Source organism: Hydra vulgaris, chromosome 13 (assembly GCF_038396675.1).
Source record: "Hydra vulgaris chromosome 13, alternate assembly HydraT2T_AEP".
NCBI lineage: Eukaryota > Metazoa > Cnidaria > Hydrozoa > Anthoathecata > Hydridae > Hydra > Hydra vulgaris.
In genome coordinates, this window is record NC_088932.1 from 44,922,501 (window position 1) to 44,938,695 (window position 16,195).

Sequence of the window (16,195 nt, forward strand, 5' to 3'; positions counted from 1 at the left end):
GTGGGTAATGCGTAACAATTAACTATGGAAATGAATAAACTTCTTTTCCTGGACCTCTACCTCAGTTCGTCTATGGTTATCTTACACGTGTGCGATTTATGTAATGTATTGAGTCAGCGTGTGTTTCTTACTTGTATTTTTAAGAAGAAAAACATTACAAATTAATGCATTATATTGTCATGCAATCAAGGCGGCATAATTAGAGAACTCCTGACGCAGAACAAATCAATCGTCGAGCAGTTTAAATCAAATTATTGGATAATAATAGTTTTTCGTAACATAAAAATATTATGAAGATCAAATCTGCTTTTAAAACTGATTTATACAAATGTTAGACCAATTATTTACACGGCTTATACAACTTATTATCTTTACTGAGAATTTAAGATTTAAGAACAGTATTTTAACTTTTTTAGGCTAAATAAAAAACGCAACACTTGAATTAAAATGCGAATCTGCAAAAAACAAATCTTAAATAATTAAGAAAACGCGCGCTTTATAGAAAAACACCTGGGTTCAATGTGGGATTTCCCGTCAGAAACCAAGACTAACTTCAGAGGGAACCTCCAATCCAACCTAGGTACACTCCGCTGACAAAATCACAATGGAATCCATTTGAAACTTTATCAGCGGGATCAACTGGGGAAATTTCGAGGACCCAGATGGGTTCTAGCACTTGCTAGAACCCATCTGGGTCCTCGAGCTGGGACCCAGGTGTGTTCCAGCTCGGTCCCAACAGCACAAGTTAACTTGGCATCTTTCAATATTATTATACAATTGTCATAAATATTATAGATCATTAACTTTCATTAACAGTCTTTTACCTTTGATATTTTTAATTAGAACTTGTATACGCATAAATTAAAACTTGTGGATTCCCATTTCTCTTTGTCAAAATATCAATAGCCTTCTTATAATTAAGAGAGGCGGGTGAACAACCCGCACAAATAGCTAATGCTTAGTCATACAGATACCTCTTTAAAAATTTAAATCAAATTATATAACAGAATAATTTATTTTTGTGGATTGAGACATTAACTTGATCCCAGAACTCAAAGCGCTCTACTGGATTCCCATTAAAAATTGGTAAATCTAATTTGGGCATGACACAACAGGGTGGGCTTTTACTTTTCACATACTCTTTATTATAACCATTAAAACTGATGTATTTTTTAGCTTGAATGTCACTCTAGCGACTCTCTCGTAGTAAAACTACTTTTTTACTTTCCAACCTTATTTTCAACTTCATTTTGATCAAGCGTATTCAAGATTTCATCGTTTATGTTTATTCATCTCTCATTACTCTCAAATAAATTGTTTTATATTCCATATAATTTAGCCTTGTTTAATTCTTTATTCACTAACTTCTCTTTACCTTCGCTTAGTATATTTTAAAAACTCCATCTTAAAACTTAAGACCTTTCAATTTTTCTACCACGAGAAGCTGCCATTTCAAAAAACACTACTAAAAAATAATCAAATTACATCCTGCACAGTTAAATAGGTTTAAATCATAACAAAGTCCTATAAAAATAAAAATAATTTTTTACAAAATAATTTTCTTACCACCTAAATAAGCCAATGTTCAAAATTATTGTTATTGATTTACATTCTTGTAAGAAATACTTTAAATCTCGACTTCTTAAATTAAAACATTTTCACCCGGCGCAATGTAAAAACCTCACGATAAAAGTTCACTGTTTTTTTTTTAATAACAGAATAAACCTAATTTAAGAATATATGAATTTATGCAACGCTTAAGTGCCACATTAAAACTTCTAAACTCTAACTAAAAATACCCGGTTCTTTACTCAGCATATAAAAAAAGGCCTGAGGAAAACCAATAAAATAACCAAAAACATTATTATTTAAAAGTCATTTAATTAACTTGATTAATAAGATTCTCCATTTTCTACAATAACTTTAACTTGTCTACTGATAAAATATGGTTTTAGTTGTGTATGTTTTAACTATTTGAAATTTAGTATGATGACCATTAGCTGCTGAAGGTAACGCAATTAAGTTAAAAATAACTTTATCTTTTGGTCACAATACAATAACTGTTTTCACAGTTAAATAATTACTTTTCTAACGCGAACTATAAGTCATTAAAGTGAGAAATAAGTATAGAAATGAGTGTTGTACAATAGACTTAACAAGGGACATTTTCTACGGCTTCAAACAGATAGTAATCGCATATTAACCAAATTTTTCAGAATTTTTGCTTAGAATTTTCATGGGATATTCCTTTAACACCGCTGATAAACAAAATTCATTATTGTTCAAAAAAGGTTTTGTTACATTTTTAAAAAGCAAGATTTTTTTTCATCATAAAATCCTCATTTACGCATACCTACTAAATTATAAGTTATTATTTAAAATGTTATTATTTTTTGCAGAACCGTTAGATATTCATAACTTTTATTTTTCATTTGATCCAAAGTCGTTATTGAAAGTAGTTTAAGTTTGATTCAGTATTATATATTAAAAAAGAGTATGAAAAACCAATAAAACTTTCTTACTTTGTACAAACAAGTTCCTTATGTACCCCGGTTGAGCTTCATACCATAAATCGCTGACAAACAGTTTGACATTTTGAAAAACCTGAGGGTTGGTATTTTTTACCAAATTCACTGTGTCTCCATCAATTTCGACAGTATAAATGTAGTTGCCAGCACTTAAATATTGTTTTATTTTAACTCTTGTCCATTTCTGAAGAGTAAATGGTTTTGTGTAAGTATGATAATTTCCATCGTTGTTTACTGGGGCATCGATTTCCGCAACTAAGTTACTAGTAAAATATACAGTTGAAATTCTAGACCCGTATTTGCAACAATTAACTCCATTAGTAATGTGAATTACGTTTGTGTATGTGTTTAATGTTGAATTTAAATAAACTTCAAAATATACTTCATATTCCTTAGGTATTGTTAATGTGCCTAGAAGTTTACCCTTAGTTATGACCATTTCTTTGTTACCGACAAACATCTCTAAAAGTTGAAAATAACATATATAAATATAATTACTAAAATATAGTATTGAAAGTATGTTATTATATTAGTAAACAAAACAAAGTTAAATAACATAACAACTATTCAGTTTGTTCATGTCAGTTGTTACGTTTACTTTTCCCCACTTGCCAGAAGGGCAACATTTTTGGGCGGTCCATTTCAAGATTTTAAAAAATAGTTGCTCTTTTCTTTTTTTTTTTAATTTAAATTTGATATAAAAAATATTTAAATTTTAAAAATAATAGGTTTAACTGGTAGGGTTATTTTGATTAAATTTTTACTACTTGATTCAACATTTGATAAGAAATTCTTTGATAAACTAAAGTATAAATATAACATATTGCAAAACTTTAAAAACAAACCTTTCAAAACGGAGCAAAGTGATAAGGCAAATATTATCTTCTTTTAGATCCGGTCATGTAGATTTTATTTATATAAAACGGCATTGTATTCTTTTTTTTAATGACGAAATAAATGAATAAACCTTGATGATGTGGACTAATATGTTTAGGCTTATAAATGCAGTAATAAAAATTCTCCACAGCTTTACAGGAATTATAAATACTTTATTTATAATCTGCTTATAACAAATTTAAAAAAATGAGAATTTATGTCACCATTTTTTTTTCTTGTCTTATTTTTAAATTATAAACTCTACAATATTGCTCATAAATTACTCATATAATTGAATTGCATGTTGTAAGTGCAGTCTACTCTGGTTTAATAAAAAAAATTATTGTCTCAATACCTGCTTTGTTTTAAAAAATTTATTAAGCTTACAAAAAATTTGTTTTTGAAGGGTTTTTTTTATTAAAATGTGAAAATCAAAATATGATAAAATATAATAAATAGATACTTTACAATGCTCAAAATCTTCCTTCCCTTTTCCTCCACACACACCTTTTTCCAGTTCGGGAATATCTTTTTTACATTATCTTAAAATTGTAAATTATTTTTCATTAAACAAATATCTTTTTCAATGTTGCGTTAGTTTGATTTCAGCTGGTTTTAAACACAGACAACAGACTAATCAGGTCAGAAAAAAAAATTATAAAGCAAGTGATGAAAGTTTTGAAACAGATAACCTAGACAAAGCCAAAAAATTCACCTTGGCTTTTTTAAGTTGTTTTTTATGATTTAGCTAGACCTTTTATAAAAATTATGGGTAAATAAAAATAAAAGTATATTTACTTTTAAATGTGCTTTATAAAGTATAAATGCTAAATATGAACATTTGGTATTTAAAGATAAACTCGTAATCTTCTAAAGGCGAAAAGATACAAACTTCATACCACTTATCCATCATTATACAACAAAAGAATAGAAGACAATGTAAGTATTATTTATGTTTAGGAACAGCTACTTTTATCTTGAATTTCTCCATTTAACTTTTTATTGAAGAACCTAGCGAACCTCACTCAAAACTAATGAAACTTCTTTGAATTTATATGATCTTCCTTAAAAACTTTTTAGTAAAAAGTAGTACTAAAAGTTATGCGTGGTAATTTGCATGGTACTATTATTCTGTAATTTTTAAAACAAGTTTAGTAAATGTTAATTTGTTAGGTCCGTAACTAAATAATTTTTAAAACCTTGTAAAACTTAGCAAGTGAGAGAAAATTTATCAAAAATAACCGCCGAGTGTCAGCTATTACACGGAGTTTATTTATCCAATTTCATATAAGAATATCAAATATTAAAAGCTGCAGTGATGGTTCCACTTCTAAACAATTGTTTAATGATAGTGACTGAGCGTCTTTTTCAGTTGAACAATCATAAACAGCCCACATTTTTGTTAACTCAGCATTTTCTTTTACTACCGCTTGATAAGGAATGTAGTGAATGATCTCTCCCGAAGGTATTTCAGGTTCTACTTTCAATATTCCTTCATTGATCTGTTACCTTATTTTGTCATTATACTCTTCTTGTTTATCAAGCTTTTCCAAACGTGTTGTAGTTTAACCGTTTGTTTACCAGATGTTCCTGTTGTCTGGCAGTTTGACAATGTCTTTATAAAACGGCACCCTAGTTTCTAAACATCCTTCATTGGTTTGAAGCAGTTTTTTACTAAAATCTCGGTGGAATATTTATTTACTGTTTGCTTCTGATAATCCAAGTACTTTCAGGCTACACAAAAATAAGCATCTGCTAAGGTTGCATCTCTTTATCGAGCTCGCCACTTTCTTACTTCGGATTCTATTCTCTATCTCTATAAATCTCAAATCCGGCCTTGTATGAAATACTGTTGCCATATCTGGGGCGGATCTTCTAATGATGCCCTTTCTCTTTTAGACAAGGTGCAAAAACGCATTGTAAACATAGTTGGACCTGCTCTTGCAGCCAACTTCCAACCATTATCACATCGTCGTAATGTTGCTTCTCTTTCTCTTTTCTACAAATACTATAATGGGCACTGCTCTAAAGAGCTAGCCTTTCTTGTGCCATCTACTAAAATTCATTCTCGTGTTACTTGTCATTCAATTAAGTGTCATCCTTTTTCTGTGACTGTTCCTAAGTGCTTCAAAAACGCTTATTCGTCTAGTTTTTTTCCTCGAACATCAGTTTTTTGGAATTCGCTTTCTTCATCTTGCTTTCCTGATTCATATAATTTGCAATCTTTTAAGTCGTCCATCAATCGTTATCTTGCTCTACAATCTTTATCTTTTCTCTTTCAGTAACTTCCAACTTAAATTAGTGGCTGCTTGCAGCCTTGTTGGAAGCGAAGATGTTTAAAAAAAAAAAATTTAAACCAAATGCTGAAAGAATAAATATAATGAAATTCATATATTTATTTACGTATAAACTTAATATAAAACGTATAAACTTAATATAAAACGAGTATAAAACTAAGTAGAAATTAAATATGAAACGAATTATTTTACTAATAGCCGCATAAGTTAAAAGCTACACCAATTAAATTATTTAGCTGTTAGACGGCGATACTGTTCTCATTTTCTTCTCCTAACTACCTCCTAAAATACTGAACATCTGTTCAAAATGATATAACTAGTACACTAACACTTTTTCTAATATAATCAATTTTTTCTCTCAAAAGCATTTACTGCTGAATGGGTTACTAGACTAGTGACTAGACTTACTTGTTCTAGTTGCGAACTTTATACAAAACCATATAAACTAAACTTTAATAAACAAGTCTATTAAACCATATAAACTAAATATGAAACGAGAATCCTCATTATATTACCTAATACTTTTGCTCAGGTTGCCAGTGTAAGCAATTATAAAACACAGAACTCTGTCACAATTTTCGGTTGGTTTCAAAATAAATATAAATTATACATATAAATTTATTTAGTAGTAAGACGGCCATAATATCTACATTTTCTACTCTTAGTTACCTGCTAAAACACTGAACATCTGTTCAAAATAATATAACTGATACACTACAACTTTTTCTAATATAATTAATCACTTCTTTTCTCTAAAAGCGTTTACGGCTAAATGTGTTCCACTAGTGACTAGACTTACTTGCTCTAGTTGCGAACTTTATATAAAGATATTATTTGTTTGCGCTTTTGAGCCCTATAAAAGCCCTCTTTTCTATCATAATGAGGAGAGGTGAGTAACACTCAGCAACGACTTTTTCTGACACTAACGTATACAGAACGATTTACTTTGACCATTTTATTTTTTTTTTTTTTTTTTTTTGTCTTTCTTTATAAATTATCCCATCTGTATTTGCACTTAACTTTAAATTTAATTTCCCTGACAAATACGAAAGGTCTACTAGAGTATCAACTAGAAAATTCAACTAGAGTTATATAAGTTATTCTATTGGTTTTTCAGCTGTTAAGTGTTAGCCAAACTGAAACCAAAAAGATGTGTGCCATAAGCGAGAAATCTCGTCATAACTTTTTGCTGTCATACACAAAGATGTTTTATGCCTCACTGGTTGGTAAACTTGACAATGAATACAAAAAACAACTTTACATTGCAATCAAGGAAAATATAAGAAAAATGCGTCACAATGATATTACAAAACATACATTTGGCTGGTAGCAAAATTTAAAAGAAGAGGTTGCTACAAGATATTCGTTGAACAACACCAAACATTGGCTAAATGCAATAAGAGAAAATCAAGAAATCCTCTCTCACGACCCAACCCCACCTGGACACCACCAGCAGACAAATATATTAAACTAAAACAATTCTTTATGATCATTGAGAATGAGGTAAAAAAATCACCTCTTCTCCAACATTTGAGGAAAAAAGCAACTTGAAAGAAATTTTCGAATTGTTTTTTTCCTCAAATGTTGAAAAAGCGCTTAAGAAATTTTTAGACATCACATTTAAAAAAACAGATAAAGGTGAAGGAATATGCATCCTTGTTACCATAGTTTACAATAAAAAAATACTTGACATGCTAGAGGATAGAACCGCGTATGGTGAACTAAACGAAGACCAAATCATATAAATTACACCTAATATCATCAAGGAAATCAATTACTTCAAAAACTGCCTCATAATCACTGAAAAGATTGCGGAACTTTTGCTACGAGGAGCAATCGCTAGAACTCCAATTTTCTACTGCCTACCTAAAATTCATAAAGAAAACGTGTCACTCAGACCAACTGTGTCAGGTTACGAAGAACCGACTGATAACATATCAGATTATGTCGTGAAATATCTTCAACCCATGGCTGAGTTGCTTTCCGCGTATTTCAGAGATATCACACAACTTTTACACATCCTATATGAAATCTCAATCCCATCAAATAATTATATACTAGTCACAGTTGATGTGGTGTCATTCTACACCAATATCGCTCACAAGGATGGATTTAAGGCTACAGAAAATTGAATGCATAATAAACTACATCGCGTCAAGTTCCCAAAGCACCTCCCACCTATTATTTCTACAATCTGTTTTAGTAGACTACTAGACTTAATACTAACTTATAGTTCGTTTGTTTGGCAAACGCATCTTTCGCCAGAAGTTTGGAATCTCAATGGGGACAAGAATGGTCCTTCCATATGCAAATATATTTATGGGAGAAATAGATGAACAGATTTGCTTAAAGTATAATGAAAGTATAATAATTTTTAAAAGGTTCATTGATGATGTTTTCCTCATTTTTAACGGAACAACAAATGAACTGGAAAATCAAAAGAAGTTTATGAACGAGCTCCACAAAAAAGTAAAGTTTACCTTTAATACCTCATCTACGTCAACTCACTTCATGGATATTATTCTAGAAAAAAATAAAGACAACATCAACTCTTCAAATCTATATGAAAAACTAGCAGACACACTGTCTCTACTAAATTTTTACTCAAATCATCCTAGACATCAAAAAAACGGTAAAGTGTATGGTCAGATTTGCGGCTAAAACAAATCATATATAATAAAGAAAGCCTAACTTTAGAGCCAATTAAAAACCTGGCTAGAACATTAATTGTTTCTAAATTTTTTTCATTAAATATTTTCTGTATACCGCCATATTAGAAGTTATAATCTTGATCTCTTTCTAGACATCTATCTAATAACGTATATTAACCTTATAAATTTTTATAGTTTAAGTATAGATTTCCTATTTTTTATCAGAAGAAGACAATTTTTGGTTGCATGAAGGTAACCTGACTTATTCTGTTTTTCACCATTTAAGAATAGATTGAGCTGTTGTTGTTTTTTTTTAATTTGACCGATATGTTCTTATTGATACTTTTGGTACCTAACACATATGAAATATTAGCTATATGAATTGTGTCTAATTGACTAGGGCGCATTTTGCATTCTGTATCCAAATGTTCGCTTTTCATAAATGCTAGATAGATGCTATTGGTGCTTAATGCTTTTTTCACAAAATTTATACTCCTATTATAACGAAATATTTAAAACATTTATTTATTTTTAATTTTTATTCGTGTGAATTTACGCCTTTTTAAGTTTCTTGCACATTGCTAAAACCAATCCGACAAAATATATGTTAGTTCAAACCGTTTAAAGTTAAATTGATTAAATTTAAAATCAAAGTTTGCAGTCTGTAAATTAAAATTTATCTACCTAAAAAACGCGCTTTTATGTATTTTGTCGTGCATCGGGGACCTTAGAGACAAATAAGTACATACCGGTTTTTGCGTTTAATCTGGTGGTTTTTTTGCACGAATCTGGTGCTTTTTTTCATTTAATCCAGCGGATTTAAAATTTTTGTTAATTTCGTAATGCATGTTATGAATTCCTTAAATAATTAGTAATTAAAAGTATTCCGAATATTTCAGTTAAAATAAGTTTAGAGGTGTAACAAATACTATAATCCAATAGAATTGAGTAATAATAACAACAATTCTAATAACAATAATAATAATAATAACAATAATAATAGTATTAATAATAATAATAATAAATGATAATAAGTAATAATAATAAATTAGTAAAAAATCACTTATCAAACTTAAATCATTTTACACTGTGTTCTGTGGACTATGTTTAATCAACTTAATGCTAATAGTATGGTTATGTTAGGGCCTCTTGATGACAATACACGTTAATTTAGGGTCGTTCTTCTGAGACTGTATCCGTGGTTTCTTATCATATGAAAATTGAACGGACTTTCATCAGTGTAAATGATATTTCTGTAAGGCTGTTGCAATGTCAAGTTTAAATACCATGAATCATATGTTTTTGAAAATCTGTTCAAAATTTTAAAACATATAATCTTTGAATTTAGTATGTAAAATTCAATTTTTTTAACCATTGCCATAATGTAGAGGCATTGACATTAATTCCCAATTCTACCTTTATTGCCTTTAGATTATAGAGTTTCTGTTATCTCCAATTAACTCGTGTAGCATTTTTCTTGTTTCTTTAATACAACCTGACTGTCAAAAACCACCTCTAATACCAGGACTAATATTACCTGCTGATATACATCGATGGACCAGGTGTCGTAATGAAGTCGAACTTCTATATACGAGTTCTGGTACTTCATTTACACTATTCTCTTTGTTAATTATAAGATTAATGATCAAATTTCTTACTTCAACATAAATTTCTGAGCGTTGGCTTCATGCGTTATTTATTTTAGAGTTTTAAAAAATTAAAGAGAAAACGGGTTTAAGTTGTATATAAGGAATTTAAATTAAATGAAGCAATAAAAGTAAAACTATTTATCATGATAAAGAAAAACCGTCAGATTGAATGCAAAAAACCGCAAGATTAAATTAAAAAAACCGTTTTTCTCTGTGTCATTATGGTAGTTTTTTTATACTAATATTATTATTTATATTCTCCTATTCCTCACAACTTTTTTTAAAGTATCTTTCATTTACTGGATGTTTTCTGGAACTTTCTTTTTACCCTTTATTATACGTTTTTAAAACACATTAACCACATCGTTTTCATCAACCAATCACTTTACACTTTTATCTACGAATTGATCTGCACTTTCACTCGCCAATCGCATATACATTTGTTGAAATTTAACTCAAAGAGTATACTTTCTGTTGTTTCTTCTTTTCACATCAAGCGTCATAGAGCATCATGGTACATTTTTAGTAAACTTTTACATACATTTAATTAATTACTCATTCGCGTTGCACGAACAGTCCATTTCAGTATCACAAATTTCATAACTTGTTTCTTTTGTTCAATCAAGATATGGTAAGTAACATGTTAACTTTTTATTTTGTATTTATTATCTTTAGGGTAAAAAATGTACGCTCCATAAGTTAATTTTGGGTAGAATTAGTTAATAATTAGTTAATATAAAATAAGTATTCAGCACTTACTAGGTCGTTTCGTATTATACTTTAGATTTAGTCCCTTAAGACTACCTCATGCGCAATAAATTCTACTAACTATCTTAAAAGTATATCGGTGCGTATCTTTTTAAACGGGAGAGAGTTAGGGTGTTTGGCTTTACAGTAGTATGCCCTATCAAATGATGCAACAAATGAAGGCTTTGACGACGTAGAGGTGGGTTTTACTTGCTTGTTTTGAGGATGATACCCCGACTGTAATTTCTCGGAATGAGCATTAAAGCATTCAAAACGTTACATATCAGAGTTTTGAATCATTGTAACGGTCAATACTATATCCATTTCCAGACGAGAATCTGGTATTTTACTACATAATTTACTATTTATTTTTAACACTGATATACTTTTATGCTCTTCCTTTAAATAATTCTACGCGTACTTTCCTTATTATAAAATGTGTTTGTTATTGATGTTTGTTATAACACTGCTGTTGTTGTGCTTTATATATAAATAATTGAGTAATTTTGTAATATTATGTTGAATAAATTATTAATTTATTACATTATTTTTACCACAACGATGGCAATTTTAATTGTTTTGGTTTTAACATTTAAACTACGTATGGTTTTTCTTGTTATCTAATTTATCATTTGTTAATGCAATTATTTACGTAAACATATGAAAAAACTTTGTTGGTTTTTTCTCGTCAGTGGGAAATTTTGGGTTGAAATTGTTATACCTAATCTTCCTAAGTATCAAATTTACTATGGACCTTAAGCAAGTTAAAAAAAAATAACTAGTTTTAGTCTATAAGAAATGGACTTCGCTGTAAAAGTTATTTAAAACAAAGTAACGGTTAAACATAAAAAATAAAATGATTCACTAAACCATATAAAGTAAGTTAAATGTAAAACGAATCTTTCCAATAAATTACGATAATTAAACTTAATTATATATAAGCGAAATGTTTAACACCGTAAAAACGCAACTTAAGTATAAATTAAAGCTAAAACAAATTATTTCAAATAATCGTATATAATTCAAATAAGTATAAACTAAAAATAAATCGAATAACATCACTAAACCGTATAACTGGATTAAAATATATTTAATATGAAACAAATATCTTTAACATACCGTATTAATTTAAACTAAATGCTATAATAATGACTATACAAAAACTAATTTATATTAGTTTGCGTATAAACTGAATATAAAACGAGTGACTTGAATAAACCATATAAATTGAACTAAGTAGAAACTAAATTTAAAGGGTTTTACTAATAACAGAATAAATTAAACTGAGTTGAAAATTACACCATATATTTGTATTTAAATATACAAAGGTTAGTTATAATATAAATATAAAACAAAGAATCACATTAAACCATCTGAATTAAATGAATATTAAACAGAACACGAATATCTAATCATATCAATATGACCATTTTATCAGAACTAAGTAGAAACTAAATATAAAACAAATCGTATTACGAATAATCGTAGAAACTAAATTAAAACTAAAACGATTATTTGTACTAAAGTATACTAAAGTTCGTTATAACATAAATATAAAACAAAGAATTGCATTAAACCATATGAAACTAAATCGAAATTAAAAATAACACAAACAACTCTAGGTAACTAGACAAATTAAATAGAAGAATTAAGACTTTAAAATTAAAAGTAAGTAATAAGACTGATACATTGTTCCCACTTTCTTCTCTTAATTACCTGCTAACACTCAACATCTGTTCAATCTAGAATAACGATTACACTAACACCTTTTCTAATGTATTCAATTTATATTAATCTAATATAAAAAATTTTACACTAGTGACTAGACTTACTTGTTCTAGTTGCGCATCTTTCATAGAAAAACAACTTCTTAAAACTTTATTAAAATAGGTAAAACGATTCTTGAGAGAATGGCCGACGTGTGAAAAATCTAATAAAAAGTACGAAGAACTTCCTGCTTCATACAACTTCTCTTATTTTTCTTATCATTCTTGTTGTGTTTTTTCCACAAATAATTTTTTGTCGCAACTTGTTTTTTTTTTCAGTATTTCTGTATTTGCCACGTGACAGTCGTTTATAGTTCAAGTTTTTACAACCTTAAAGAGTATATGTTCCTGGAACCATCGTCTAAGATTCATAGACTAAAATTGAGGTTTTTCTATCGATAATAAAATCAGCCACTGCATTATACACTCCAAATGTTAATTGGCTGAACAGCATAAACTTTGTTTTAGGTAAACGCTTCTAGATTGTGCCATTAAAACTTTCATTCGCATTTTGTGTCTTACGATGTAAGCACTTTTCCGACTTTTTTTGGTTTGATTTTACAATCATTATCTTTTAGTAAAACTGGTGCAGGTTTATAAGTATCTGTGCCATTCGCTTTATCTAAAGTATATTTACATCAACTCTTAGCTCCTAATAAGCAATGTAAAAAATGCAGATTATTCTTTTTGTTGGAGGCAACATGGTAACAGTATGCCAGGGTACCCGTGTACATAGACGCTAAATTCCCTATACTATTTCTAATCGCAACACTAAAATAAATTTGCAACTTCAATTGGGCATGTGCTAATTTGCTTCTAACGCCAAGCTTTTTAAATTTGTTTTCAGTTTTGTAATTGTGTACCAATAAGTTTTTGATAATTTCCAACATACTCAAGTATTTTGGTTCTACATCCAAAACTTTTCCATTATCAATAGATATTGCAGTTATTACGCCATTAGAGAATGAATAACCGCGCCGTCGCCATACCCCATCATATCTAAGATTAGTATCAACTATAACAGTGTTTGAATTGCGTCTGATTTCTGCAGCAGAATTACTCGTAGTTTCTATAGCTGCTTTTTTTAAAGTTTAGTAAAGTTTGCCATAATTGTTTTTAGTCGTTGATAGAGGAATTTTCAAATGTGAAGTGGATTTTTTAAGTCCTACATGACGATGATCCAACGAGCGCATTATGTAAACAACTGGCTTATTTATTTCATACCCCTGCTAACCATTTTTTTTTTGAAATAAAAAAGAGTTCAAGAAAATCATTTTTAAAAGATTTTTGAAAACTAGTTTGTCAGAGTTTAAGTTTGTTTTTTCATATGTGATTGAAGATGATAGATGATCTTGATAAACAAGCTTATCGCTGTAATATGTAGAGTCCATCACAATTAAACTGCTACATTTATCAGCTATTTTAATAAAAATGTCTTTCATTTCTCTCAGCTCTTTAAGAGCTGTTCTTTCTTGTGATGAAATATTATCAACTGATAGATTTTTAATGGGATCAACTTGCTCGATTTTCGAAATTATTTCATTAAGTTCTGGAAGAGTTGATTTAACATTATAAATTGATTTCTTCTTTAAAATGCTAATATCATTATTATGGGTTTCATAACATTTTTCTTTTAGTTTAAGCTTTCGAGTGAATTGTCTTATATCTGAATTTATGTGTGAAAAAATTACCTTTAGTTGTTGGGCAGAATTTAGGACCTTTTCTCAGAAGTGATATTTGGAAAGTGGTCAGGTGTTTGGTGGATAGGTTAATGACCTTAGGTTGTATTTTCTTGGGATTGTGCTTGTCCAGTTTTTTGAAGGTGCGCTATTTAACAATTGGTCATAATTTATAATATCATTTGATGAAGAATTAAAGTTTGTCGAATTGATATTTTCTTTCTCTTTTTCTTTTTGATGGTTAAATTTAGAGCTTCTTGAATTGAAATATAGACGATCTTTATCGAAAGCTAATTTAGTAGAAACAATCTTTTTTTCCAATTTTTAGCAGAGCTTAAATTATGGCTGAAAGAATGTAATTATCCAGACATTGTTATTGAAAAAGCATTTCATAATGCAAAACTACAAGGACCAGCTCAACAAAAGAAACCTAATGAAGTCGTTCCTTTACTCACTACATTTTACAGCAAACTAAATTGCCAACCTATATTAACTAAAACCAAACTTCTACTCAGTTTATCCACCAGTGAAAGAATGCAAAAAATATTTTCTAACATAAATCCTGTAATAGCTTACAAACAACCACCAAATTTACTGAGACAACTTACTTCCGCTAAATTTAATTCCACAACATCTAATAACAAAAAGATAGGAATTTTTAAATGTAATGATAGTCGTTGCAAAATTTGTTTATTTTACCTACAAGAGGTAAATAATTTTGCAACATCCAACGGTACTATTTGGAACATTAAGAGTCACATTACTTGTAGCAGCAAGAATGTCATTTATTATCTAAAATGTTTGTCTTGTAATGGTCAATCAACGTATACTGGAAAAACAAACAATTTGAGAAATCGCACTAATGGTCATATTTCAAATTGCAGAACTGGCCATTCATCAGACAAGTTTGACAATCATGTATATGATTGCCAACGTATAAATAAAAAAATAATGGAACCATTTTTCCAGCTTTTTGTACTTCTGGAACTTAAAAGTGATAAAAATTTATTATCTTATGAAAGTCATTTGCATAAACAAAAGCATGATACTTTTAACTAACACTTCCTGTTTTAAAAAATATTAGACAATGGTAACTAATAGCAACAATACATTAATTGATTAAAAAATACTTTTGTAACAAAAAATAAATAAATTTGTACATAACAGCACTTAAACTAACACTACTGATGAAACATTGAAAGGCCTCAAGTGTTAAATATACTTTGTACTAATTTCTTACAAACCTTTAAAGAAATATATAAAAAAAATTTTTTTGAAGTTGAGATTTTGTTTGACATACATTTTTCATTGTATTGATTAATTTTATATTAATAGTTATATCTATATACATATATATATATATATTTATATACATAATATATATATATATATATATGTATATATATATATATATATATATATATATATATATATTCATATACATATATGTATATATACATATATATATATATATATATATATATATATATATATATATATATATATATATATATATATATATATATATGTATGTATGTATATATGTGTTGATATAGTAGGATATATATGTGTTTATTTAGTATATATATATATATATATATATATATATATATATATATATATATATATATATATATATATATATGTATATATATATATAGATATATATATATATATATATAGATATATATATATATAAATATATAAATACATATGTATATATGTATTCATATGTATATATATATACATATGTATATATATATATATATATATATATATATATACATATATGTATATATATACATATATGTATATATATATACATATGTATATATATATATATATGTTTACATACATGTATATATATACATATATGTGTATATACATATATGTATGTATATATATATATATATATATATATATATATATATATATATATATATATATATATATATAAATTAGTAAAAACACTTATCTAATTTTTGATTACTTTAACACTGTT

The 16,195-nt window shown here is 28.2% G+C and overlaps 1 protein-coding gene across 4 annotated transcripts in view; it reads right to left on the bottom strand.

Moving 5' to 3' along the window:
- LOC136089419 (uncharacterized) overlaps positions 1 to 16,195 on the bottom strand; it is a 77,408-nt gene that overhangs the window by 58,890 nt on the left and 2,323 nt on the right. For all 4 annotated transcript variants that reach the window (XR_010643038.1, XM_065815406.1, XM_065815405.1 and 1 more), the window contains exon 2: positions 2,523 to 2,990. Coding sequence is in view for 3 of the 4 variants with exons in the window: in XM_065815406.1 (XP_065671478.1) it covers positions 2,523 to 2,990 (468 nt within the window). In the remaining variant the exon portion in view is untranslated. The remainder of the gene's footprint in view (positions 1 to 2,522; positions 2,991 to 16,195) is intronic.